Source organism: Labeo rohita, chromosome 21 (assembly GCF_022985175.1).
Source record: "Labeo rohita strain BAU-BD-2019 chromosome 21, IGBB_LRoh.1.0, whole genome shotgun sequence".
In the NCBI taxonomy this organism is placed as follows: Eukaryota; Metazoa; Chordata; class Actinopteri; order Cypriniformes; family Cyprinidae; genus Labeo; species Labeo rohita.
This window is the reverse complement of record NC_066889.1, coordinates 29,203,621-29,231,118: the sequence shown is the minus strand read 5'-3', so window position 1 is coordinate 29,231,118 and position 27,498 is coordinate 29,203,621. Positions and strand designations below refer to the sequence as shown.

Here is a 27,498-nt window from a genome sequence, read left to right as displayed (position 1 = left end):
ATGCAAGGATGAGAAGTTATTCAATGTGGGACATGGTGAAGTGAAAAAAAAGCAAATATCACAGATCACAGTTGTTGCACATGCAAGTTATTTAATGCATTTCAAATATACCCCTGTACCAACTGTACCCAGTCTACCCTACATGCAACAATGAGCTTGCTTAGTTTAGCAGATGGCATTAGGTGTATTCAGCTATGGCCTGCGCAGCACCACTTTAGGCTAAATTAATCTTTTTGTCTGGGGTGTTTGGTGAGTTCTGTCACGAGATATACACATGACCAATCAGGCTGTAAACATATCACTATGCTTTTAGGTTTGGTATCTTTAGGTTCGCTGTCAAAAATGCCAGTGTGAACGCTAAGCAGACCAGGACCAAATGAACCAAACAAACCGAACTACAAGTGTGAACACACCCTGACTAACAGCCAAACCACTGACCTAAAATCACCACCCGTTAACTCGTCGATTTTAACCATTTGATGCGGACGATCACCGGTGTATTTACAACTTTCACTGCTAAATTTAAATATGCTTTTGCACCTTGTCTGGCTGTTTATCCACATAAAAATAATGTTTAGGAGATTAAAGTTAATTACTAGTAAAAATACATTTGTTAAATACACACTGATGTTTGTGAGTTTGTTAAATGCACTGGGCCCCTAAATTTAGGACTTTGCTCTAAGAGTATTTCACAAACCATTTTAGCGCTAAAATGAGCTCTTAAATCTGTGAAACGTTAGGAGTAGTGAAGAGGACTCCTAAGTCACTAAGACCAAATCATAAACTACCCTCCCTGCTGAAAAAACAATACAAACCATCACAGAAATCCTAATGGTTTCCACTAGGCTGCAAGTAACCATTTACAAACCATCAGCTTTTAACCAATAAAACCATTAAAAAAATGGTTTACTGTAGTGTGTTTTGGGACATGTTCCGTTAGCATTTTGTGGTTTTAACAAGCCACCAACAGAGGGTGACCAATTACCAGTAGAGACCAACAGGCACCAATATAGTTACCATTAAAACCAGAACAATTCCCATTATAACCAGTAAAACCATTACAAATTCTGTGATGGTTTCTATTGTTCTTTTACAACCCCACCCCCATGGATTGCATGCCCTTTACTAGAAACCAATTTCTGAAAAAAATAAAATAAAATAAAATAAATAATAATAAAATTAAAAATAATACAATACAATACAATACAATACAATACAATACAATACAATAAGTATGCAGCAAATCCACCTTCCACAGAACTAGGGTGTTAGGCCTATCACACAATGTTAACAGCAGCAACCAGGTTGAAAATGTCTGACTTCAAAATGACAAAATAAAAATGCTAAACTAACTAAACAAACAAAAGCTATTAATAAGTACTATTCCAAATCACAATTATTTCATTTGCTCTATACCTACTAGTAAAGCTGAGATTACACGATAAATTCACTTACTGGATGAATGTCGCACTCGCACATGAGCAGGTGTTGTAACCTGTGGCTCTGTTTTGATTATGTGGGAGAGACGCAGCAGTAAAACACTTTTCAAGTACGTGCTCTACCGTGCGCTCGCTGTTCATTGGCTGTTCATCTCTGACGTATTGTCAAGAAAAGCGAGTGTCACTGCAAAAGAAAAATCCTGAATTGGGCTTGCCCTCACATTTAATGACAGCACCGTTAAATCATCTCACAATCCGGTAAACCCTCACTGGAATGAACAAGTAAGACACCAGAAAGTCTTGTTTTCGGTGTGAATCAAATCTTAAAAAACGGAATTGAAGAATAATGTTCCTTAGCATTGTCTGTTACAGTATTAAAGTTTCAGTGTAATGCAAATATAAAATATGTTAAAGTACGTCAACTTAATGTAGAAAACACAACATCTAATCTGTTGCATTCACTTCAAAATCTACAGTGTCAGCGGCTCTATTTTAGGTAACAGGAAAACACAGTCTTACTGAAATATATTGTAATCTCTTAAAGTGTTTTGTTTGCCTACATTTTTATAAGCACTGCACTTACTATTTAATTATAATATTACATATATGCAAACTGGTTCATGACTCAACTGTCACATGAATTACTTCAAAATTTGTGAAATTATTTAGCCAAACGATTAAAAAATGCTCAAAAAACATTTATTTTAATTACTGCGGTTCATCCATTCTAGATAGCTCTTAATAGCAGAAAAACAAGGTGAGGTAAACAGTTGTTTACATTGTGTTACAGACAGTCACTGAAGGTTTTGTTTAGAATGTTTTTTTGTTTCGGTTTTAGTTTTACTCTCTCCGTATCCAGTAAAGTAATCTTTATTACTTTATTCCATTATAATCTTAACTGAGCGATAAATAAAACAAATAATCTCACACAAACAAAATATAAATCTAAATCTCAAAAATCACGGATGTGGAAAAGAAAACTGTGTTGTGCTGTGTTTCAGAAACGCACTGCCGCCAGACTTAACAGACGCGATTCTTAAAGAGCCAGTACACAATTTTAAAATACTATTTCATTAAAGTAAATACAGGATATTTGTCTAAACTGCACATATGAATAAAGTAAGTTTACAAATACAAACAATCCAAAACAAAACATTCAAAGCTGACATGCACTACTTATTTAAACATATTTGTTATGGAACCTAAGCAAAATGGCTCCTACAAGGTGTTTTTGACATTCAGCCTCTCCCACTTTGAAGAAACTTTGGACTGTTGAATATCGATGAAGTAAAACTTCATACTCATTAAAAGGATCTCATTAAAATTCTATGATTTCCTACTCATTTAATAGAATGTATATGTGCATGCCTATTGTGACGGGTCTAGTGACAGATCCGGAGACGTTAGATCCATGTGCGACATCTTTAATGAACAATGAGAGTGGTACACCAGGCAGAGTTCAAAAGCCAGCAAACGGGAACAACAAAGGTAATCCAAGAATAACCGTAAATCCAGGCAGTAGGTCGGGGCAGGCAGCAAGAATCAAACACGATAACAAACAGTCCAGTCGGTAACAGGCAATCAGAAATACAAGGGAAAACGCTCGGAATTGCTAGACAAACTAAACAATACTTCGCGAGGGAACCCGCCGAACTGACGGTCCTAAAATGGCCGCCAGAGGGGAAGTGAACCCGGGTGAACCGGAACCGGAAGCGGGGGGTCCCAGGTACGGGGTTATGGGAAATGTAGTGAGTCAATAGTCCGGAGACGGTTCCCGCTGACGGCGGTTAGAGGGAGCCACAGAGACCGCTGTCGTAACAGAGCCCCCCCCCTGCGAGCGACTCCTGGCGCGAGGAGGTGCCCGACGCGGGGGTCTACCCCTCCTACGGGGAGCAGGTCGGTCCGGGTGCGCCGAGTGGAAGTCGAGTGTGAGAGAGGGGTCGAGGATATCCTCAGCCGCGACCCAGGACCTCTCTTCGGGGCCGAAGCCCTCCCAGTCTACCAGATACTGGAGGTGACCTCTGCGGCGTCGGGAGTCCAAGATTGCGTTGACCTGGTAGGGCCTCCGCGCCGTCGATGATTATGGGGGAGGTCCCTGTGGTGCGGTCTCGTCTAGGTCCTCCGCTCCTCCCGGCACGTCAGCAGGCTTCAACAGAGAGACATGGAAAGTGGGTGAGATACGATACTCAGGAGGTAGGTCTAATCTGAATGATACGGGTGTAATTTGTTTAGTTATTTTGAAGGGACCCACGTACCTGGGACTTAGTTTCTTGCAGGGAAGGCGGAGACGTAGGTCTCGGGTAGATAGCCATACCCATTGGCCCGGTTCGTAAGGGGGGTTAGGCCGACGCCTGCGGTTGGCCTGGGTCTGGGTACGGCGGACGGCTCTTTGTAGATGTACATGGGCGAGATCCCACGTCTGCTCGCTGTGCTGGAACCAGGAGTTGACTGCTGGTAGATCTGCGGGTTCGCCGGACCAGGGGAAGAGTGGCGGCTGGTAGCCCAGGATACATTGGAACGGGGTGAGTTGAGTGGCAGGTTTGAGTAGTGAGTTCTCTGGGCATATTCGGCCCAGAAGAGGTAGCGGCTCCAGTCCTCCTGTTGGTCGTGGCAGTACGAACGGAGGAAGCGAGTCAACTCCTGGTTCAACCTCTCGACCTGGCCATTGGCCTGAGGGTGGTAGCCCGAGGTGAGGCTCACGTTAACTCCTAGGAAGCGGAAGAAGCAGGCCCAGAGACGAGAAGAGAACTGAGGTCCCCGGTCCGATACTATGTCCTCTGGCAGGCCGTAGAGTCTAAACACCCAGTTACAGAGAATTTCTGCTGTTTCCATGGCGGTGGGGAGTTTAGCGAGGGGAATGAGTCGGCAGCCTTTGGAGAACCGGTCAATAACAGAGAGGATGGCGGTGTAACCGTTGGAGAGAGGCAGATCCGTGATAAAGTCCACAGCGATGTGTGACCAGGGGCGTCGCGGTACGGGCAAGGGCTGGAGCAGCCCAGCGGGCAGGCGGCGGGGAACCTTGGAAACATTGCAAGTCGTGCATCTCCTGATGAACTCTACGGTGTCTGCACGTTGAGTGGGCCACCAGAACTTGTTGGACAGCAGCTGTAGTGTGGCCTCGATCCCTGGGTGACCTGAGCTGGGGGTAGTATGTACCTCCGTAAGGATCCGGGGTCGAAGGGTGCGTGGAACATAAACGAGGTGGCCTGGACAATCGGCTGGTGTAGGGTCCAGAGCCTGGGCCTCTGTTATCTCACTCATGATATCCCAGGTTACCGGTGCGACGAGAACGGTGGGGGTAGGATGGTCTCCGACGATTTGACTGGCTGGTCGGGCTCTTGCTGTCGGGAGAGCGCGTCTGCTTTGGTGTTCAAGGAGCCGGGACGATAAGTAACTTGAAAGTTGAAACGTGAGAAGAACAGAGCCCACCGAGCCTGGCGGTGGTTGAGCAGCCTGGCCGAGCGGAGGTATTCTAAGTTCTTATGGTCGGTTAGCACCGTGAAGGGGTGCTTAGCGCCCTCTAGCCAGTGCCGCCACTCCTCGAGGGCCAGCTTGATTGCCAGAAGCTCTCGATTGCCCACATCATAATTTCTCTCGGCTGGACTCAACTTGTGCGAAAAATAGGCGCAGGGGAACATTTTCGGAGGTTCTCCTTGACGCTGGGAGAGCACAGCTCCAACACCCGTGCTAGAGGCGTCCACCTCCACGAGGAAAGGCCTTTCGGGGTCCGGATGATGGAGAATGGGTGCTGAGGTGAACCTCTGACGGAGGTCGTTGAAGGCCTGGAGTGCCGGTTCGGACCAGGTGAGACGTGTGGTTCCCTTTTTTACCATGGCCGTGAGTGGGGCGGCTACGGTACTGAAATGGCGAATGAAACGCCGGTAGAAGTTCGAGAACCCCAGGAAGCGTTGGAGTTCCTTGAGCGTGGCAGGGCGAGGCCAGTTCAGTACCGCGTTCACCTTCCGTTCGTCCATAGAAACCCCCTCGGGGCTGATGACATAGCCGAGGAAGGAGATCTTTTCCAAGTGGAACTCGCACTTTTCCTCCTTTGCGTAGAGCTGATGAGCAATGAGACGCTGCAGCACCGCCCGGACGTGAGTGACATGTTCCGAGTAGTTGTTGGAAAAAATGAGGATGTCGTCTATGTAGATGATCACCCAGCGGTTTAGCATGTCTCTGAACACCTCATTAACGAAAGCCTGGAAGATCGACGGACTATTGGCTAGCCCGAAGGGCATCACCGTATATTCATAGTGGCCTGAGGTTGTGGAGAAGGCGGTCTTCCACTCATCCCCCGCACGAATACGAATGAGGTTGTAAGCGGATCGCAGGTCCAGCTTTGTGAAAACCTTGGCCTTGCGTAACTGTTCAAGGGAGGCGGGGACGAGCGGGAGTGGGTATCTATATTTGATGGTGATATCGTTGAGACCTCGATAATCGATGCACGGACGGAGACCCCGTCCTTCTTCTTGACAAAGAAGAAGCCCGCCGAGGCGGGTGAGGTAGAAGGTCTTATGAAGCCCTTGACTAGTTCCTCCTGAATGTAGGTGTTCATGGCTGCTGTTTCCGCCTGAGACAATGGGAAGATGCGCCCTCTAGGTGGAGTAGTTCCGGGGATCAGGTCGATGGCGCAGTCCCCAGGCCGATGGGGAGGTAACTGAGTGGCCTTGATGCGGCTGAAGGCCTCGAGAAGATCCTGATACTCGAGGGGAACGGTTCTTCGGGATGGTTGAGGTGACGTCTCAGGCTGGAGACAGTGTTCCGTGCAGTAGGGTGACCAATTGGAGATGGAGCGATCCGCCCAGGTGATGGTAGGGCCATGACGGTCGAGCCAAGGGTATCCTAATATGACAGGTGAGTGAGGTGATGTGATGACGAAGAACCGAATTATTTCATGATGGTGGGGTCCGATCTGGAGGGTGAGGTCCTGAGTGGTGTGGTGGATCTTGCCGGAGCCTAGCGGTCGCCCGTCGAGGGCGGCCACTGTGACATGTGAGGAACAAGAGGAGACAGGGATTCGATTAGCAGTGACGAAAGCGGCATCAATGAAGTTACCCGCAGCCCCAGAGTCAATCAAAGCAGTGGTCTTGAGAGTAACATTCCCTGCCCTCAGCATGACTGGTATCTCACAACGTTTGAGAAAGTTCCTCCGTACTCACCGAGGCTGGCTGGCGTGGCGGGCGCGTGGGGCAGTTGGCTCGGATGTGTCCTGGTTGTCCGCAATACAAGCAGAGATTACCGCGGAGACGCCTCTCTCTCTCCTCCAGTGATAGCTTCGTTGCGCCAATCTGCATAGGTTCGGGCGCCGCCTCGGCAACGGGCGCAGCCTGCGGGATGGGTACGAGCAGCCTACCAGGCCTGCGAGCCCGCATGACGTTATCCACCCTGATCGAGAGATCGATGTACTGTTCACAGGAGAGACCCTCGTCCCGACACGCCAACTCCACCTGCAGATCCGGATTGAGTCCCCTTCGATAGTGCAGCTTCAATGGGCCATCGTTCCAGCCGCTCTGGGCCGCGAGGGTTCGGAAACTCAGGGCGTAATCCGCTGCGGTTCTCCGGCCCTGTCGCAGCGTCAGGATCTGCTCCCCCGCCTCTCCATCCTCCGTGCACGGCTGAAAGACCTCCTTGAAGCGTTGCAGGAAAGCGGAAAACGAAGGGAAGGTAGGCTGGTCTAAGCGCCACACCGCCGTGGCCCACTCCAGTGCTCTTCCTATGAGCAGCGAACACACAAACGCGATTTTACTCTCGTCGGTGGGGTAGAGATGTGGCTGTTGACCAACGAAGAGGGAGCATTGGAGAAGGAAGCCCTTACATTTCGTGGGAGACCCGTCGAATTTCTCGGGAAACGCCAGGCGAGGGCTGGCGGCGGCCGGTGGTGCCGTCGGAGGTGATGTTGGGGGCGCTGGTGGTGAGGACGCTGGCGGAATCAGCTGGAGTCCCTGCAGCGCTTGCACGAGCTGTCCTGTCAGGTCGGTCAGACGGTCCAGCTGTTGTTGGTGTATTTGCAACGTTGAGGCTTGAGCGGACAATTCCGTAGCGATCTGTTGTACCGCCGTGGGGTTCACGGATGACGTTGTCGGAGAAGTCGCTGGATCCTGAGGTGGCGAAGTATTCTGTGACGGGTCTAGTGACAGATCCGGAGACGTTAGATCCATGTGCGACATCTTTAATGAACAATGAGAGTGGTACACCAGGCAGAGTTCAAAAGCCAGCAAACGGGAACAACAAAGGTAATCCAAGAATAACCGTAAATCCAGGCAGTAGGTCGGGGCAGGCAGCAAGAATCAAACACGATAACAAACAGTCCAGTCGGTAACAGGCAATCAGAAATACAAGGGAAAACGCTCGGAATTGCTAGACAAACTAAACAATACTTCGCGAGGGAACCCGCCGAACTGACGGTCCCTAAAATGGCCGCCAGAGGGGAAGTGAACCCGGGTGAACCGGAACCGGAAGCGGGGGGGTCCCAGGTACGGGGTTATGGGAAATGTAGTGAGTCAATAGTCCGGAGACGGTTCCCGCTGACGGCGGTTAGAGGGAGCCACAGAGACCGCTGTCGTAACACCTATTCAATGGAATGTATCGGTGGAGCCATCTCTCAGAATGGTCCTGCAGAGTGAAGTGAAACAGGTTTCAAAAAAAAAAAAAAAAAAAAAAACAACTCCCACACCCACACCCACATGTTTAGCCATGTAAATTTGCTCTCAGAAAAAAGGCACAGTGACTAACAAAGTGACTTGTTCAACTCAGGGTTAAGTGGCAAGCAAACTTGTTACTCCAGTAAGACCCCTTTTATTTTTTGGGTTTAAATCAACAACTTTTCATCTCTAATCTACCACAAATGTTTTAAATCATAAATAGCACCTGCAGGTGTTTTTGACATTCAGCCTCTCCCACTTTGGAGTGTTGAACATTAATGAAGTAAAACTTTATGTAAGCTTTGGAAAACTGACAAATTCTCAAACTGACTCTGTCTATTGGTAAAAATACTCTGCATGACAAAAAAGTAGCAAAAATACCCTTCATCGGGTCAAATGTTGCTTTGTATCTCACTATCCCTAGTTACACATAATTTTGACCACTAGACGGAGTGCTTTAAAGTGCTTAAGTGCTTTAAGGAACAGTTTGATGAGTACACTTTTAGCAGGCAATGAAAGATTAAGTGGAAAACCAAAAACAAGAACATTACATTTGACATGTATTTGACTGACCAGTCTTGAAAATGAGGAAAAACAGCAATAATTTATCCTAAAGGAACCAACAATTTTAACAGTGCCACGATACAATTATAAAATAAGCCAGAATAGTGCACAACTAGAGAAGTAAAACGGCAGAACAGACGAGAAAAATGAGAATGTGTCATTTTGTAATAAAAAGTACCTTTATTTGAAAATATTTTGTGTTAATCACCCCAAAATGAAACTTCTATCATCATTTACTCTCCCTCATGCTATTCCAAACCTTTCTTTTGTGAAACAAAATAAATTTTAAAGACCACTGAGGCCCAAACAATATTTCTCAAAATACATATTTTAAATGATGAGTAAATGATGGCAGAAGTGAACAGATTTTTGAGTGAACTATCCCTTTACCTATCCCTCATTCTCATTAGATGATGCTGTTAGACCATTACATAATATTTAAACATGGCATTGTTTTTTTTTTGTTTTTTTTGTAGCATAGTTTTGGTTTGTGTTGTGTTATGGCATTTTTTTCACTAGATGGCAACACTACACTCTTAAAAATAAAGGTGCTTTAAAAGTTTCTTTACAGCGATGCCACAGAAGGCTTCTTTGCCAAACATGCCAAACTTCTTTGTAGCGACTGCTTTTAAAATGTAATGCTCCAACCCAGATCACTAACAGAAATGCATGAGGTCCAAGAAAGACCAGAGATGCACAATCTACCATCACATCTTTGATAGATTTGACTCTTGATTCAAAGTAACAGCATGATGCCACATGACTCATCCAGGAAAAAGGTGTTTTCACCACACAAATCTTTCTGCCACACACATGACCTTTTCTGTGTTGTATTTCAGTTCTTTCTGCTCTTTCTCTAGAAATTATGTCACATGCATCATCCATAAGATCTTCATTGCCACAGAGCATAATAAATAAAAGCTCATTAGTGGAGCCAGTGGATCTAGTGAATGTGTCATCTGTTGAAAAGTTAAATGTAATTATATATGAATGAATGCAGACAAAAGATACACTCTGAGGTTAAAAAATATGTAGTTAATCATAAAGATGATTTCAAATTTGAAAATATAGGAATTTGCATATATACATAAATATACCCATTACGCATACAACTGCAGCCAATCACACACAGTATAAATACGGGGTCTTACAATCATTCTGGGCCGAGTTTAGCGTTTAGCACTCTCCTAGTGTTAGCTATATGGAGCCATTTCCAAGTTCCAAGTTTCCAACTGCAAAATAAAAATGATGACATTTAATCATAAAATCTGACTTACATCATTGTGTGCCTGCTACTGGTTACTGGCATGGGTTGCTTCTCATTTCTTATTTGTGCATAGTCATCTATTTATAGTATATGTATAGTTACTTCTTCAGTAAGTTAACTATGAATAGGTTTAAAAATTGCTCTTACATCTAGTGTTTATATTTATGTTTATTTATGTAGCGCCGTGGTCCTGTGAGACACGACATTTCATTCCACTGTATGTCTACACATGTAGCGGAATGACAATAAAGCTTGACTTGACTCGGTTTCCATAGTATTTTGATGGAATATGCCATTGTGATGCAGAGGTGGTGCTGACAAATACAAACATGCAAAAACAACTGAAAACCTTAAATATCATTAACTCTGAAAACTTTCAAATATAACAGAGGCCTGCTTTAAATAGTACTCAATGCATTCTATAAAACATAATAAATGAGTAAATGTTGATGTACAAGATAAGCACTCATGTACTGTCACAGTACAAGGCGAAGGAGTGAGGAGACGTTCAAAAGTCTTTAAAGGGGTCATCGGATGCTAAGTTCACTTTTACATGTTGTTTGAACATTAATGTGTGTTGCCAGTGCATGTACAAATCTACCCTATAATGATAAAAATCCATGCAGTGGTTTTTAATTAATCTGTAAAAATAATATTCCCTTTTTCAAATCGATGTCGTTGTGGTGTCACACCAACAGAGGCCACTCCCACAATAGTTGATTGACATTAGCATTTTACCTCAGATTTGCTGTCACAGTCCAACCTCTTTGTTTCGATGCCGGAGCAGGGATGTAAATTACACAAGAATATCTCAGATTGAGCAATTGAGGTGTTGTGTTGCTGGACGTAATAATGAACACAGTGGTCGTCATTTACTCCCGACAACTGAGCCGCTGAAGATGCAGTAGATTATGTTTGTTTGTGAAGGGAATGCGCCTCCCGATCTACATATATCCGTCTATGTTCACACAAATCATTCATGATCCAGCTTCACTTACAGCAGAAGTGAGTATAAGGGTTTTTTTATGAATCTTCCTTGAATCACCTTTCCTAATAATGTGCTAGTTAGCAAGTTTAGCGACTAAACACGGCTAAATGCGGCTAAAGTAAACAGGCTCGTCACTCCACAGAGAGAATAGAGGGGCGGGGCGAGCAGCGCTAATTTGCATTTTAAGCAGCCTCGACCAGAATGAGATGATTTTTGCAGAGCTGATTTTGGCAAGGTAAAAAGGGTGTTGTTTTACACAACTATTGAGAATTTTTAACCAAAGTATATTATAGACTTTTCATTAAGACCCTAAAGAATCATATCAACTTGTGGAAAATGGGCATCCAATGACCCCTTTAACAAATGAAGCACAGGGATAATCCAACACAGGAACACACAATGAAGACGTTTAACAGCCGACAGAGACATAAGGAACAGACTAGGGCTTTTATACACAGGTTAATTGACTAAACACAGCTGAAACAGATCAAACTAATTAGACGGGAGAAACTAGGTCACAGGGACATGGGTCATGGGGAAAAAACACAACCAAAACAGTTTGTGGGCGTGACATGTACACACTACTGTACAACTTTATTGCAGGTTCAAAGGTTCATACTGAAATAAATTATACTGTCTCACATCACCTCTGAATGGTTTCACTTTGATTCAGGGTCCAAAGTTAAACTTCAACAAAAGTGTTAATTTAAATTCAGTTTTAAATTTCATTTTAATTTTAATTAAAATAATTTTAATTTAATTTTTTTTAAGAAACTGCAATGTTTAAATTGAACTGTAGGAATGAAAGTCAGACTCTCAAATCAAATCAAAGCATCATTCCACACACCTCAAATTATATAATAAATTACTCCCCAGAGTATGTATCTAGGATTCTTTAAACGATGTGTCTATATACTGCATAATTAACAAATCACAATAATGCAATGTAAAAATGTACAGAATAAAGGCCTCCATGTAACTGTCACCTTTGTCCTGTACTCAGCAGGATGCAGTAATTCTGATATAGAGTCATGATAGTCAGTGTGACATTGCTTGATTGTTGTAGTAGATTATTAACCAACAGCACCAGTGACACAATAACATGAGAAACTGACCAACATACAAATTGTATCTGTACCAGACATACTGTATGCAGACATAAGTGGATATTTTAAGTCTGAATTACTGACAATGTATTACTTCTAGAAAAAAGATGGTGTATTGAAAAAGTACTCAGCAGCATCTGTTTTCATTTTCATTTTTAATAATAATTAATTAAATTTTCCCCCCTTGGTCTGCAGGATGACCAATACTTTTTTATACTGTACATTATTATTATATTATATTATATTATTATATTTTATACAAGTACATTATTAATACTGCTGCATCATGAGGGAATTCATATTTACTTTGATTTGGAAGAGATATTTCTGCTTAAGTGAGTCTGATATGCCATAGGGAAAATTCAGAGAACATTCTGCTGCATGAGCTATGCAGATTAATAGATAATACAGACAACAATGTAGTTTTGAAATGACTCAAAATGGAGAATATCAACTGAGAAAAGCATGTATTTTATGTTAATTAATTTAATAATATTGCTATATAATATCAAGTGTAAGTCTAAGTAAGCCAAGGCGACAGTGACAAGGAAATGGAGGGGGAAAAAACAACCTTGGGAGAAACCAGGCTCAGTCAAGGACCAGTTTTCCTCCTCTGGCCAGATGAACCAACACTGGTGTGATTTAATTACAAGTCAGACTGTGGACTGATATTTTTCTGAATATTTCATCCAGTTCCATACTTATTCCAAGAAATGGATCACCACTGCACACTGTCTGAATCAGATAGGAGTATTGATCATTATCTTTCATTCAACCGTAAGTCCATAAATTGCTTGCTGAATTTTTCAATCACATTAATTTTGTGTTAAAATAAATCAACAAATGAACCTTAGAAATCACATCCTGGTGTCAAATACAGATGAAAATGATTTAGAATTAAAAAAAAAAAAAAAAAAAAAAAAACATAGATTAAATCAAACAAGGTTATTTGTATTTGCAATTATTTATCATAATCTTTGAAAATGCTTAATATCAAATGCAGGTGATGGGAATCAACCAGAGGAGATAATAAAGAGGTAAGCTTTTCCTTGCTCCAAGTTTTGACTTAATCAATTTTGCTGATATTATTAGAAGTACAGCAATTTTTCAAGCTACATTATGGGAAATATTTAGTTGTTAAATACTTGTAGGAATACTTATATAGTGGAAAGTCATACAGTGTACTTTAAAGGGGTCCTATTATGCTCTTTTACAAAGTCTTGATTTTGGTTAAAGCAGCTCTCCGCGCTGCATCGCAAAAGTTGGACTAATTCCCCACCTCCAAGGGATTTTTTAAAAACCAAATATCTCCCTTTGGAGTGGACTTTGAGATTTGTAACTTTGTAGATCGTTTTTATGCTCAAAGATACACACCACACACTGACTAAAATTCAAAAACTGAAAAAGCATAACAGCACCCCTTTAACAGAATATATGCTCTCGATGGCAAGGCTGGTAAAATTATAAAGCACAGAACAAAATTTCAAATACCCTTTAATCCTGATAAAAGTTTTGACATTTCAGGAAACATAAAGCTTTTGAACGATTCCAAAGAAAAATTGTGAAACTAAAGTCAGAATTTGACATAAATCATCAATCCCTTATTAGTCAAATAATGAAACTGAACGACATCACTGATGAAATTGAATCTGTGCACAAGAACACTACAATGGGCAGTTTGGTAGGATCATCAGTTGGAGCAGTTGGAGGAATCACAGCACTAGTGGGTTTGGCTTTATCTCCATTCACACTGGGAGCTTCTTTGTCTCTTACAACTGTTGGAGCTGTTGTTGGAGCAGCTGGAGGAGCAACAGGTGCAGTATCTAACTTCACCAACATGTTCAAGTGAAAAAGCCTACGTCAGACTATTATGGACATCATCAATGATTTCCTGGAGAAAATCAAACCAATGATTAATCATCTGAATAAAATTTCTAGCATCACTGAAGATATTCAACAGCTAAACAAAAAATTAAGTAAGCTGGAGTTTCGGACACCAGCAAAAAGTTTTGATGACTTATTAAAGTTTGCAAAAGTAGCTGATATGGCTGTAATTGGAAAAATTTGTGCAGAGGCTGCCAAGAGAAATCCATATGTATGTGAAGGCTGTCAATGGTATGCGTGGACCTGCACAGGCTGCCAGAGCTATGCGTGCAACTGCAGAGAGTGGCAAATATATCCGTATGACAGCAGCAGCCACTGGCGTACTCTCAGCTCTGTTTCTTGCTCTTGATGTTGCTTCTATTGTTCAAGATTCAACAGAGATCTCTGAAATGAATCAAGCAGCAAATAAGAAAAATGCAGAAGAAATCAAATCAGAAACTCTGAAGTTTATTCATTATATGAGGGAAACAACTTCTCAATTTCAGGACACTCTGGATAAAATTAAACAAGTCATAGACAATTTTAACTAAATGTTGCAAAACAACACATCTTTCAAGCCCAGGCTCAGAGATCAATGATCACACAGTGATCAAAAAAAATGTAAAAATTTTTTTTTTTTTTTAATAGTCTTGTTCTTGTGTTTCTAATTTGGTTTTCCATGTCATGTGGAATTGAATGTTAGTGGAAGAAAATGTTAACCAAAATAAGAAAAATAAGAAAAAAGACAAGAAACTATAAATGTGCAAATAACATCTTTTAAATACTGTGTCTTTAAATGCTGTACATACTGTCACCAGCTGTACTGGATGTCATTCTTTTTCATACATTTACACTAAGAATTTTCTTCTTTGTTCTTTACTTAATATCCTAATGGCCATAAAAGCACTGCTCATGCCAAGTCAAATGGACACCAACATTTAAAAATTGTAAGGTTTAGTTTTTTGTTTGTTTTTTTGCGTTATTTTTAGTCGTTCGAAAAACCTACTACAGCACTTTAAAAGTTATAAAGTTTTTTTTTAAAAATGCTAATAACATTTGATTAAAATAGGCCTATTGTAATGAAAATCATGCAGAGAACATCAATATCAATTATTCCAAAATTGGCCAAACCTCCTTTCGAACTCCTCCTAGACCACTGATCTGATTTTCACTTCACCAAATTTGACTTGGATCATCTTCAGACCATGCTGACAAAAAGTTATGGATTTTCTGTAGAAATACAAACCGATTTTTGTTTAACGCATCAACAAATTTGCTGGAAAGATGCCAAACTGCATCTGAGCCTGTATTTCTGCAAAGCTTTAACCTATTTATAACAAACATGTATGCACCATTATGTAGCATGGAGGCATGATGCCAGACTGTCTGAGGCTTTATCTCTGCAAAGCTTTGACATATTGACACCAAAACTTTGTGTTCCATCGTCTCAGATGCAATAAATTGCATTTTAAAATATATTCAAATAGAAAGCAGCTATTTTACATAGTAAATTAATAAATAAATTGCAATTAAATTGTATTATTTATAAATTACAGTTGTAGCTCTAGACAGTTACCTATAGCTATGATTTTATTAATACAGTTGACTTACTGATTTTATTGTCTCAAGCATTCAGAAATCACACAAAAGAAAATTAAGCAGTTTTACTATGATAAAACCATGGTTGATTTTGGCAAGGGTTGTGATGATGCCCACGTTTGTGTTGAAGAAATTATAGAGGCTGTAGCATCTCTATCACAAGATTAGGTGGATATTTAAATTAAACGTTTGGTCAATATTAAACAAGGATTTGATTGTCCTGTGAGTGTAACAACACTAATTATTAGGCTTTTTATGCCCTTTGCAGGTATTTGTAATAATACATTTGTAATGTTTTTATGATTGTTTATTTTGTATCAGCCTACATTATGTATTTTAACAGTGTTTTTTAATTAAACTATATGATTATTATTAATTAACCATTCATTATTGCTTTTGTTTTTATATAGCCTAATACATTTTAAGCAATGGAAACTAGAATAGTAAGGCAGATGCGTTGATGGTAAAATTATTACTGACATTAAAACACGTTATTAACGTCAACAGCCCAAAAAGGTTCACATGAACAAGTTTACAAGTGATACACAGGCTTCATCTTGGCCCTTTTTTTTTTTTTTTCTCGCCACCACCCATTGGTCAACACTGGGTGATGAGGGTGAGCGCGGGCATGGGTGTGAAATTGGGGAGCAGCACGTCACGTGTGCTTAGCCTAGGCCACTGCATTCACCGTAAAATGCATTTTTTTTACCATTATATGTTCATGTTCATGTCAAACATTAATGGGAGGAAATGAAATGGATGCTGTATTATTTCTATTAAAAATAATGCATGTAGGTAATAAGACGACCTCTGAACCTGGTTCCCTTTCGAGGAACTCGAACTGCGTCCTCTAGGGGGCGCTAGGGGGAACGCCGTCAGCGTGACCCGTGTCTGAAGTCTACATACAAAACAGCAACACAGTTGGCCGGCGACAGCCTATGACGTCACTGCCGGCGCGACTCGTCGCCGCCGGCGCGTCACTACCGGTGCGACCACAGTATAAAAAGGACACCGGTAGAGCAGGACGGCCTCTTCTTCGTCTTCATTGACTCTTTGTCTGGAGTGTGCAGCAAAACGGTAAGACCTTTTTCTTGGAGAAAATATGGCTAGCACTAGTAAGGCGTTTAGAAAGTGCGTGGAACCGTGTCTTCGTTATTTGACACCCGATGACACGCACGATCTTTGCGTCTTTTGTTTGGGCGAGGAGCATGCACGCGACGTCCTCGAGGGGGCAGTCTGCGTGCACTGTGAGCTTTTTCCCATGAGAAAGCTCCGTTCTCGTCTGTCTCTCTTCTCGAGGGAAGAGGGACAGCCACCTGTTCCCCGCGGCTCAGGACCCTCCGCTGCCGAGGCACGGAGAAAAATGAGCTCGTGGGGATCCCAGGTGGACCTCGCTGACGAGCTAAAAAAGGGACTTTCCCTTTCACGCGCGTCAGTCGCGGGCGAGGACGAGCTGCTGGCTGACGATGATGTTGTTTCTCTCACATCATCCGATCCAGCAGCTAGTGCTCTGTTGGGTCCTTCCCAAGAAGAGCAGGACATGTTGGAAGGTGAAGAAGCTGAGGCTGAACCATTTCTAATCTCCTGCCCTGCATACGAGGAGCTGCTGGAGGTTATGGATCGTGCCACGGTAAGGCTTGACTTGCCGTGGAAGCGAGCCAGAGAGGTGGCGCCTCGGGGTCGTCTCGATGAGCGCTATCTTTCTGATCATAAACTCCCAGCCCAGGTGAGCCTTCCATTCCTTCCCGATCTGCATACGGAGATCGAGAAGGTATGGAAGAGGCCGTTTTCCTCACGCATCCATAATTTTCCGCACTCTAATTATGCGAATATTGAGGGGATGCGTGAGCACGGCTATCAGAGGATGCCGCCTGTAGAAGAGATGCTGGCCAGCTATCTCTCTGTAGGTAAGGCGTCCTCCCTAAAGACTCCCTCCCTGCCATCCATTCCCCTTCAAGTAACATCTCGTTTGAATGGCAGGGCGTATGCAGCAGCGGGTCAGGCTGTGGGTGCGTTGCACACTATGGCGGTGCTTCAAGCCTACCAGGCTGACTTGCTGAAAGATCTGGATAAGGGTCAGGGTCTTTCCCCAGACGAGGTTGCTGAACTGCGCCGCACCACAGATCTCGCTCTCCGTGCCACCAAGCAGGCCACCACTGCCATGGGCAGGTCTATGGGGGCCATGGTGGTAACGGAGAGACATCTGTGGGTGAACTTGGCTGACCTCGGGAAGAAAGAGAGGGGCTTTCTTCTCGACGCACCAGTCTCGCCTTCCGAACTTTTTGGTACCTCCGTTGAGACGGTGGTTGAGAAGTTCAGGGAGGCGAGAGCGCGCTCAGCGGCCTTCAGAACCTTCATTCCACGAAGGTCCAGATCTGAGCCCGAACAGTATGGGGGTCCTGGCCCGTCTCGTTCCGAGGGACGAAGACAGGCCCAGAAGACTAGTGTGGCCACTCGCGCCCCTCCCCCACCTGCGGGTGGTTCCGGGACGAAGCGTGGGTCTAGAGGAGGTAGACAGGACCTGAGGGAAGTGATCCAAACGAGACAGCGTGCTCGCCGGGGTCAGAGTAGAAGATAGCTTCTGCTTATCTTCCTTTGGGGGCTCCTGTCTCCCTCCTCTTAATTCCCCCTAATATTAGTCTCTCCACCTGACTGAGGTTTCGTGGTACTTTTTCCTGCGCACCCCCGCCGGACCTATGATGTTTTAGGTTGACTTTTTTGTGCTAAAAAGCAACCTTTACTGATGGTCTGGCTCGGCCTTTTGGCCTTTTCTCACAGTTTGATGCGACGGGAACCATGGATGGGTCAAAATAATGGTCTGGACGGTTTCTCAGAAGGATCTTCTGAGGCTTCTGGAGTTATGCGCAGGAACCATGGTGGGGTGAGTACGACTCATGTTTAATGTGTCTACCATGCTGTATACAATTGGGTCCTGTTTTTGTGCCTTCCTTGGTAGGTCCTCTTCGAGCACCCCCCCTCTGATCTTCAATCATGGTTATGGGCTGCTTGCCTGGGTCTGCCTCCCATTTTCGAATAGGAAGCTTTCAGGTTCCCTTTACAGCACTGAGAAAAACTAGGACTTCAGTCCTGCGTCTGGGTAAGCTCTTCAGAATCTCTTTTCACAGGAAGCTCCTGGACATTTTGGATAGACACACTGACCACCGGACTGAGACCCTCGGTCTTTGTCCCGCCCTGAGGGGCTTTGGTTGCGGGGTTTCCGCCCTTCACACAGACCTTCTACCTATGCCATCTAGTGATTTAGTGGTCGCCCCTCCGAGGAGTGGGCTTGGTCACGCTTTTTCACTGTTTCTCTAGTCAGAGTTGTTTCTGTGGAAACCCTCTGAGTGCTCTGAGGAGCCTTCAGCTAAGCATTCTCGGCCCTTGCTCCCAAGGCTCTGCGGGTCTTGGTAGAGCAAGGCCCATGCTTCCATCGAGGAGGTAAGCTTAGGTCTGTGTGGGGTGAGAAGGGCTTATGCCCCTCGTGAGGTTAACCACAGGACAGCCTGAGGGCTGGGGATGTGATTGCTTTCTGCTCCCCGTCATTTCTGATCCCCGTAGCTCTTCCTGGGAGGGTGCGACGATGCTCCCCTTTCTGCGGAAAGGGTTTTCTTGCTAGAGCTCGTCTCCCTTGGAAAGATCAGGTGTCCCTCCCGTGTCTCGGGAGTGGAACCCGGTCTCGATATGCTACCTTTTCTTGGTACGTATATCAGCTATCAGGGCAGTATTATTAGACAGTTAGCTGTGGCTACTGCAGAGGGTGCTCCCCTCCCATCGAGGGTTTACCTGAGCACTGCCCCATTGGGCAACTGAGGTTCGCCCTTACTGCCTTCCCCAGGCCAGGGGGAACTTTCGCGGATCAGATCTCATCCAAGGCTTCTGTACAGGGCGTGGTGATGCTCCCCTTTCTACGGAAAGGGTCTCTGAGCTCGTCCCCCTGGGGGGATCGGTGGCTCCTCCTGTCTTTGGGAGTAGAAGCCTGTTGCGATACACTGCCTTATCCTGTGTGGCTAAGTGTATCGGCTCCTGGCAGTTCTAGTGGATAGATAGCCGCGGCCTCTATCTGCTTGGCATCTTTGTGCTCCCCTCTTCTGAGGGTTTTGCTGTGAGTTTACTTAATTGGGCGGCTAGATGCGCCCTACTGCCTTCCCCTTAGAGCCTTGTTAAGCCGGCAGTGCTCCCTCACCCTGAGGGTCTTCTTATTCCACCGTTTCTCAACGGTACGTCTAAAATCCATTTTTATGGTAGGCCCACACGTTTGTGGGCGCTTTCTCAAATCCATGTATATGGTAAGTGCACACGTTAACCTTTGGGCACTTTTCTAAAATCCACGCTGTGGTATGGAAGGCACCGGTGTTCTGCGTCCATTCTAAAATCCTTTATGGTAGGGATTCACGCGCTTTTGCCCGTACCCTTTCTCGAGGTGGTCTAAAACCCGGTCGTCTCGGGTCCATCTCTAGAGCTTCTGCCAGGCTAAAAGAACGGTTTTTACGCGCCCTAGTTCCAGTGCGCATTTTATGCTCACTCAACCGGGTTGAGCAAGGAGTTACCACTTGCGTTCTGTGTACGACTTCTGAGGGAGTCGTGCAGGGCTGCAGTAGCTCCTGTGTGACAGGCCAACCTGGGTATCCTAGGCCTCTGGCCGTATCCCCTTAAAGGAATACTTTGTTTCCAAGCTTGGGCTCTACCCCGGGCCAATATCTGCCCTACAGGTAAGTTGGGTATGCAGCCTAAGCTCTGGCCGTAGGGGATATGTCACTGACAGCCGTCACTTTATCCCAGGGGCTACTCCCTTAAGACCTAGGGAGTTGGTACTTAGTGCCTGTCTCTCCGGAAGTCAGGCACTCCCCTCAGCATGGCAGCGTGGGTATAACCGTTCCCCTAGCGCCCTAGAGGACGCAGTTCGAGTTCCTCGAAAGGGAACGTCTCAGGTTACGTATGTAACCCTGGTTCCCTGAGAGGGGAACGAGACACTGCGTCCTCTAGGCTCGGGGCCATGCTTCAGGATGTGAGCTTCAGACGAAGAAGCGGCCGTCCTGCTCTACCGGTGTCCTTTTTATACTGTGGTCGCACCGGTAGTGACGCGCCGGCGGCGACGAGTCGCGCCGGCAGTGACGTCATAGGCTGTCGCCGGCCAACTGTGTTGCTGTTTTGTATGTAGACTTCAGACACGGGTCACGCTGACGGCGTTCCCCCTAGCGCCCCCTAGAGGACGCAGTGTCTCGTTCCCCTCTCAGGGAACCAGGGTTACATACGTAACCTGAGACGTTATTTCTGATCATGATTTAAACTCCCCCTAGACCATTGGTCAGATTTTTACCAAATTTGACTCGGCTCATCTTTCAAAATTACATTATACATTTTCACATAAAGCACATTTAAATTGAGTTCATATTCACTTTTATTCTTCAATATCACATAAAAATATGAGGATTTCAGTGTTCTTAAATGTTTTTATGCAACAATTATAGAGGATGCAAATTTTATAAAAGTCTTTACACCAGTGTGACTGTAAGACAGAAATACAATGGGTATGTTTTAGATGAGTGTCTTCATCATTAAAAAGTTATTTTGGAAGCATGCCAGCGAATGATGATAATTTCACTTCCTGTTCAGCTGCTCAGAAACCACAGTGATTTTAGGCTGTGTTGTTATTCCATGTTTTTGACATCTGTGAGGTGTTTCACACATGCAGATTGTTTGGATATATCACTTTTACAACATTTTGAGTTGTCTGTTGAATATAAATGAAGTGAAATGTTGATGTTGAATCCTCCAACTGACACCTGTCATTTCAGAGTGTGTTTAGGGGTCCATGTTCATGTTCAGTCACTAGGAGCAAACACAAGCTCATATTATGAGTTTTGGTTTCAATTAAAATTGAAAACACTGTCAAGTTAAACTGACCTTATAATATCTAAAAATGTGCTAAAAGCAATAAGAAACACTTCTTATCAATCTCAAGGATGAGATTTCTGTTAAGAAGGATACTGTTTATTTTGTATGTATCTACAAAGGGCAAACATAAAAGAACTGTCAAAATAGAAAATAAACTAAATTCTTACTTTCAGGTGGCATGGATTGGCTGCTGTTGCGTCTCACAGGTTTTCCAAACTCAGGTGATTCAGAGTCATGTAAATCTTCATCTTTGCTTGTCAACTCTCCTTTTCTTTCATTTACAGATCGCTGTTTAGTGTTAGACACTAAGAATAAAGTAGAACAAAGCAAAATCAACATTAAGTTATCAATGAACTGGAAAAAAACTAACATGTGAGAACTACTGTGCATTTTACCAAGCAATCTAATCTCAAAATGCTCCAGAAAAAAATGTTTCTGTAAAAATCTTAAATCTGTTTTAGACCTTGTGTATACTTTTGTTGCAAGTGCAGTAAACATGAAATATTCAAATATTTTCTTTGGTAATTACTGTATGCCACAGATGCTGCCAATAAAGCTTGCTAGACCTTGGATTGAACCTGTAGCATTGAGATTTTTGTGTCAGGTTTACTTGAACAATACTTACACCCAGGACAAGTTAGATGCTCTTCTCCACCAGGCTGAATGTCTTGCTCTTTATTTACCGTTGCTCTCTCTTTGGATTCCAGATCCTTCTCTCTTCTACTCAGATCTTTCTCCAGCCTTAATCTGTCCTCTGCTTCCTTAAGTTTCCGTTCCAACTCTTTTTCTTTGAGTTTGAGTTGCTGCAGTTCTTTTTGGATATCCTTATTTTCATTTGGACTCTCTTGACAAATATAATCATACATGAATGAATACTTGTTCTTCAAGGTGCTCACAGTTTCTTTACAAACCGCCAGCTGTTCATTCAGTGTTTTTTCAAGTTCAGTAAAATCATCAATGATAGATGGAAACATGTTTTTCAAGGTGTTGTTGATACATTCTTTAAACAGCAGATCTTCTTGAGCACATGAGGCCCCTTGCTGGTTCTGCTCCTGACAGTTTTTGTATTTCTTTAACTGTTTCACAGTGTCCACCATCAAGTCTCTCAAAGAGTCGTTTTCTTTCTTATAATTACTTTCAGTAAGCCTAAATCTTTCCTTTAAAGCCATTTTTCTTGTTCATGCTGTTTTTGTATTTCAGCCTCTCTTTCCTTTTCCCATGATAAAAATGCTTTTATGAGGTTTTGATTTGATGGTTGAATAAAGAATGTGGATTCCTTGTTTTGTGTCATTCTTGCTGTTTCTACAAATAGACCCTGAACACTTTGCTCAGTGTCCTCTAATATATAAAACCATTTCACATGCTTCCTGATGCTATTGATTGATGCTTTTGGTTCAGTTCTTCCAATAGTCAATAACATAGCATAGTCTAAGGCTTCTTTGCCAAACACTTTGGCTATTGCTTTTAAAATATTATCCTCCATCCCAGTCACTTTCCTGTTGTCAATAACTAATAGAAATGCATGAGGTCCAGGAAAGACTAGAGATGCACAATCTACCATATCATGTTTGATAGATTTGGTTTTTAATTCAAAGAAACAGCATGATGCCATGTGACTCTTCCAGATGGAAGGTGTTTTCACAACACACATCTTTTTGCCAAACACATGACCTTTTCTTTGCACATTTCATTTCTTTCTGCTCTTTCTCTAAAAATGATGTCACATGCATCATCCATAAGATCTTTATCGCTGCTGAGCATAATAAATCTAAGCTCATTAGTGGAGCCAGTGGATTCAGTGAATGTGTCATCTGTTGAAAAGAGGTCAAATGTAATCATACAAAAAATCTTCACTACATATTTCATAAAGATAATTTGATATTACTTCAAAATGTATGCATTTGCTTTTGTTTACAGCTTTTCTTAGTAGTAAAGTGTGGTCAAAAAACAAGTAAAAATTTTCATGTATGTTAACAATTTAATGTATTTTAAATGTAATGTCAGCTGCATGGATTTAATGAAAAAAGGACAGCAGTGCAAAGTAACATTAAAGACATTTAGTCATAAAATTAGAAATCTGACTTACATTGTTGTGTGTTTGTACGTTGCTCTGTTGGAAACAAAGTTGTTAAAACTCACTTTACATAAAGAAGAATAAAATCCATTTACCACACACTCAATATTATTATTTTGTTTGTTTACTGAGTTTATGGTAAAAAATACATTTCTGAAATGAACAAACTGCTCACCGTGACTGATGAGTGGGGCTGCAGAAGAGAAAAAAGGCACAAAAAATATTAGTGCTCTTTATTAAAGTCCCAACGAAACTAGTGGGATTACGGTTTACTTACCCAAATCTGAATCTTCACTTTGCTCTAAAAAAACACACACATTAAACATCCTTAAACGTCACAACAACAGCCATGTGTTCATGAGCTGCACAGTTTGTAACAGAAACTAATCTACAGGAATGACTAAATTTACAAAATAGAAACTACAAAGCATCAAAAACAAACTAATGAAAATGTAAAAAAAAAATTCAGAAAAAGAATGCAGATCAGTAATGATTATTGTTTAATAATACTGAAAGTGTTACCTTCTGTTTGTATCGCCGGATCTATTGTAGATCTATTGTAGGTCTACTTAAGATTGAGTCACGAAATGATAAAACTATTCGTTATTTTATCCAGTGTGTGGTCTCAAAATGAAAGTCAAGTTTGGTCTATTGTGTGAAATTATAATCATTTCACGATCCTTTGTCATCATATGCATCAATGAAAATGTGCATAAATAACAAAATTCTTACTGTTAGGATGATCTAACTCATTGCTGCTACATCTCACAGGTTTCATTCTTTCAGTTCTTCTATCAAGTTCTCTCTCTTCTCTCTCCAGTTCTCGCTCTCTTCTATACAGTTCGGTTTCCCTTTTATCCATTTCGTTTTTTCTTCTTTCCATTTCGCTCTCTCTTCTGTCCATTTTGCTCTCTCTTCTCTCCATTTCACTCACTCTTCTCTCCATTTCGCTCTCTCTTCTATCAAGGTCTCTCTCTCTAAAATCCAGTTCTCTCTCTTTAATATACAGTTCCATTTCTTTCCTCTCCATGTGTATCTCTCCAATATCTGGTTTCATCTCTCTTTTCTTCAGATCTATCTCTCTTCCATCCAGTTCCATTGTTTCTCTGTCTCTTATATACAGCTTATACGTCCTTACATGCAGGTCCATCAGTCTTTCATCCAGTTCAGTCTGTCTTCTCTCTGCCCTTTTCTCCATTTCTCTCTGTCTAATATCCATTTCTGTCGCTCTTCTAGTTAGTTCCACATGCAGGTCCATCAGTCTTCCATCCAGTTCCATCGCTCTTCTATCAAGTTCCATTGTTCTTTTCTCCAGTTCTCTCTCTCTGTTATCCAGTTCCATCACTCTCTTCTCTGGTTGTCTCACTCTAATATCTGGATCCATTGCTCTTTTCTCCTGCTCTATTTCTTTAATATCTAGGTTCCATCTCTCTTTTTCCCAGTACAGTCTCGCTTAAAAACCAGCACATCTGTGGTCTATGTTGGTCAATCAGTCTTTTCTCCAGTTCTGTTTCTCTTCTCTCCACTTCTTTCTCTCTTCTTTCCAGATCTCTCTCTCTAATATCTGGATCCATTGCACTTTTATCCAGTTCTGTCACACTTCTATACAGTTCCATTGTACTTTCATCCAGTTCTGTCGCTCGTTCCGTGGTTTTATTCAGTTCTCTCTCTTTTCTCTCCAGCTCCCTCTTTCTTGCCTCAGATAGAGCTCTTGCATGCGACTGTATGATGTGACATTACAATTTATTGTAGCGTTTATGATTTACATTCACATTCATTCATGCACTGAAAAAAAAAAAAATGCTTTTATCCAAAGTCACTTCAATGTATATATTCTTCTCTGTTTGTGTCTTCTCTCTGTGTGTCGAAAGTGTCTCTATTTGCCTGAATTCACCCTACATAAGTAACTTTAAAGGTTTAATAATATATTTACACATATTCCTCATTTGTAAGTCACATTGAACCAAAGCATCTGCTATGAACAAATGCAGAATTATTGCATCACAACTTTTTTTCTACTGTATCACAATTGCATCATCTATAAATGTGAATATGTAAGCTGCATCAAAATTACTATAAACTAATAATTGTAAATTATATAACATTATATTAATATAGTATTAGAATGACTATAAATAATATGACTCACCTCTGATGCCCCCATTTTGACATGAAGTGATATGAGATATGAAGTGAAACTGAAATCTGCAAATGCAAATAGATAAAGTGTTATATTTAAAAACAACAACAACAACAACAACAAAAAACAGTTTAGTCCACTAGACTGAAACAACACTTTCTTAGAAGCCAAATTGCCAAAATCTCATAAAATGACCAATCCGGTCTGCAGTGAACCTTATTTCTAATTATTAAAATACATTATTTGTCCTTGCTAAATTGATGCAGTCTGTTTTACGTTTCCTGTGCTGCAGAATGACTTGGCAATTCTTCCTCTATAATTCAAAACTCTGACTCATGCAAGATCTGGCAACATTATGCTGCCTGTAAACACAACAAGGACACGAATCATCATCATCATCATCGTCATCATCAACAAGAACAACAAAAAAACCTATAGGTAAAATAGCGTACACGACCATAACAACCCCAAAACAAACATCAGCATTCTCATCATTTTTACATCAAAAGTGAAAGGAAAAGTCGTTCTTGCCTGTTTATGAGTCATATCAGTATCTTGAGCTGCAGCCTGCTGCCGAATTTCTTTATTTATCCGCGTGCGCGCGCATGACGTCAGTTTATGCATGCGGCTAAATAAATTTAATATAGTCTATGTTTGTGATCCCCTTCCATTTTAATTTATTTTATTTATCTGTATGTAGTTATTGCATGTTTATGTGGGTATAAATAAAACACCATAGTCACATCTTTCCTTTTATGTTCCACAGAAATCATGAGGGTAAGTAAGCTCATTAAGGACAGAATATTGGCTGTTTTAATACACTGCTATTTTCACTAGATGGCGCTATTAGACCATATAACGTTACTTGTTATTTACCCTTCTATCTTGTACCACAGGTATTTCACTCTCTAATCTGACTACAGTATTATAATCAAAATACAGTTACACCCTGCACTGAATTATTTCTATTAACATTATTATTTGACTCTTATATGATTATGTCACTCTGTAGATTAGCAGCCTGAAGATGTGCTCATCCAATGAACAGACATTGTTTAAAAGAAAGAGCTACTCATATAGTCTAAATAAAACAGAAAACATTAGGCCTACTTGCTGCTTTAAGAAAACTATTTAGCCATTCAAAAGTATGAAGAACAAGACATTTTATGTCTTAATCTTTAATCTTTTAAAATAAATGAAGAAGAAATTACCTTGGTATTTTATCATTCAATTTATTAATGCTGCTAAATATCTAAAATGCTTTAATGCAAAGAATAAGTGTATAAAGATCTGCCAGTACTTTATTATTTCAGAAAGTTCATTTAACCCTATGAAAAAACGTTTTTGTTAGGCCTACAATACCTTGCATTACTGATTAAAGTCTTATGAAAGCTGTAAGTGTAAAAATCAGACATTTCTTACTAATGGACGCATCTGATTTCATGCTGTCCCATGTCATCATCCTGTTGTGATTCACTTCCTTTGCTTCTCCATCTTTTTCATCATTGTGCTCAGATGCTATAATAAAAATTAAGCATATCAGCTATTTTATGAATGGTCTAACTGGATGTTTGCATATTAAATTGTAGCCTAATTTAATTGGCACTTTTAATAGCACTAATAATTACTGTTAAAATATCTGGTCTTAAATGTATAGTCATAAATACTTACAACCAGAAGAATGAAGCTCATGTTTCGATTCAATGGACTATTGACCTTCCGTTTGCATTTGCCCACTCTCCCTTTTCGCTTTTTTATTTCATGTGTAAAAGTTATTAATGTCATAAACATCTTATTTCACTCTGACACTTTCTACAATTTCCATCCAGGTTGGAAGTTGCTCCACATCTTTTTGAAGTTGATTTTTCTTCAGAGACAATTGTTTCACTGTTCAGCATTCAGATTAATCATTTTCTTCTCCA

At 41.9% G+C, this 27,498-nt stretch overlaps 2 protein-coding genes and 1 long non-coding RNA gene across 4 annotated transcripts; all 3 read right to left on the bottom strand.

Annotated features, from left to right (window-relative positions):
* Positions 1–21,042: 21,042 nt before the first annotated feature.
* On the bottom strand, positions 21,043–22,531 carry LOC127152199 (ribonuclease Y 1). The gene is made up of 3 exons (XM_051092696.1): positions 21,988–22,531; positions 21,530–21,667; positions 21,043–21,296 (listed from the first exon to the last, which is right to left on the bottom strand). Exons 1-3 carry the CDS (start codon positions 22,529–22,531, stop codon positions 21,259–21,261), a joined length of 720 nt encoding a protein of 239 aa, XP_050948653.1. The 3' UTR covers positions 21,043–21,258.
* Positions 22,532–23,059: 528 nt separating this feature from the next.
* Positions 23,060–23,868, bottom strand: LOC127152988 (uncharacterized). Its single transcript, XR_007825157.1, has 3 exons — positions 23,612–23,868; positions 23,449–23,472; positions 23,060–23,173 (listed from the first exon to the last, which is right to left on the bottom strand). It is a non-coding gene; the product is annotated as an uncharacterized LOC127152988 (long non-coding RNA).
* Positions 23,869–23,921: 53 nt separating this feature from the next.
* LOC127152066 (histone-lysine N-methyltransferase, H3 lysine-79 specific-like) lies at positions 23,922–26,047 on the bottom strand. Of its 2 annotated transcripts, XM_051092469.1 has the most exons (3): positions 26,029–26,047; positions 25,586–25,641; positions 23,922–25,157 (listed from the first exon to the last, which is right to left on the bottom strand). In XM_051092469.1, exon 3 carries the CDS (start codon positions 24,818–24,820, stop codon positions 24,134–24,136), a length of 687 nt encoding a protein of 228 aa, XP_050948426.1. In that variant the 5' UTR covers positions 24,821–25,157; positions 25,586–25,641; positions 26,029–26,047; the 3' UTR covers positions 23,922–24,133. The 2 variants fall into 2 exon arrangements, with proteins under 2 accessions (XP_050948426.1, XP_050948425.1); XM_051092468.1 differs by lacking the exon at positions 26,029–26,047 and having other exon boundaries at positions 25,586–25,722.
* Between the last annotated feature and the right edge of the window lie 1,451 nt (positions 26,048–27,498).

Excerpts from the sequence above, each read along its gene's own strand:
- LOC127152199 (XM_051092696.1), bottom strand. The coding sequence starts at position 22,531 with ATGGCTTTAAAGGAAAGATTTAGGCTTACTGAAAGTAATTATAAGAAA. Across the intron at positions 21,668-21,987 it reads GCATCTAACTTGTCCTGGGT|TGTCTAACACTAAACAGCGA; the intron begins GTAAGTATTGTT and ends CTTTATTCTTAG. Across the intron at positions 21,297-21,529 it reads CCAATCCATGCCACCTGAAA|TGACTGAACATGAACATGGA; the intron begins GTAAGAATTTAG and ends GTTTGCTCCTAG.
- LOC127152066 (XM_051092469.1), bottom strand. The coding sequence starts at position 24,820 with ATGGATCCAGATATTAGAGTGAGACAACCAGAGAAGAGAGTGATGGAA.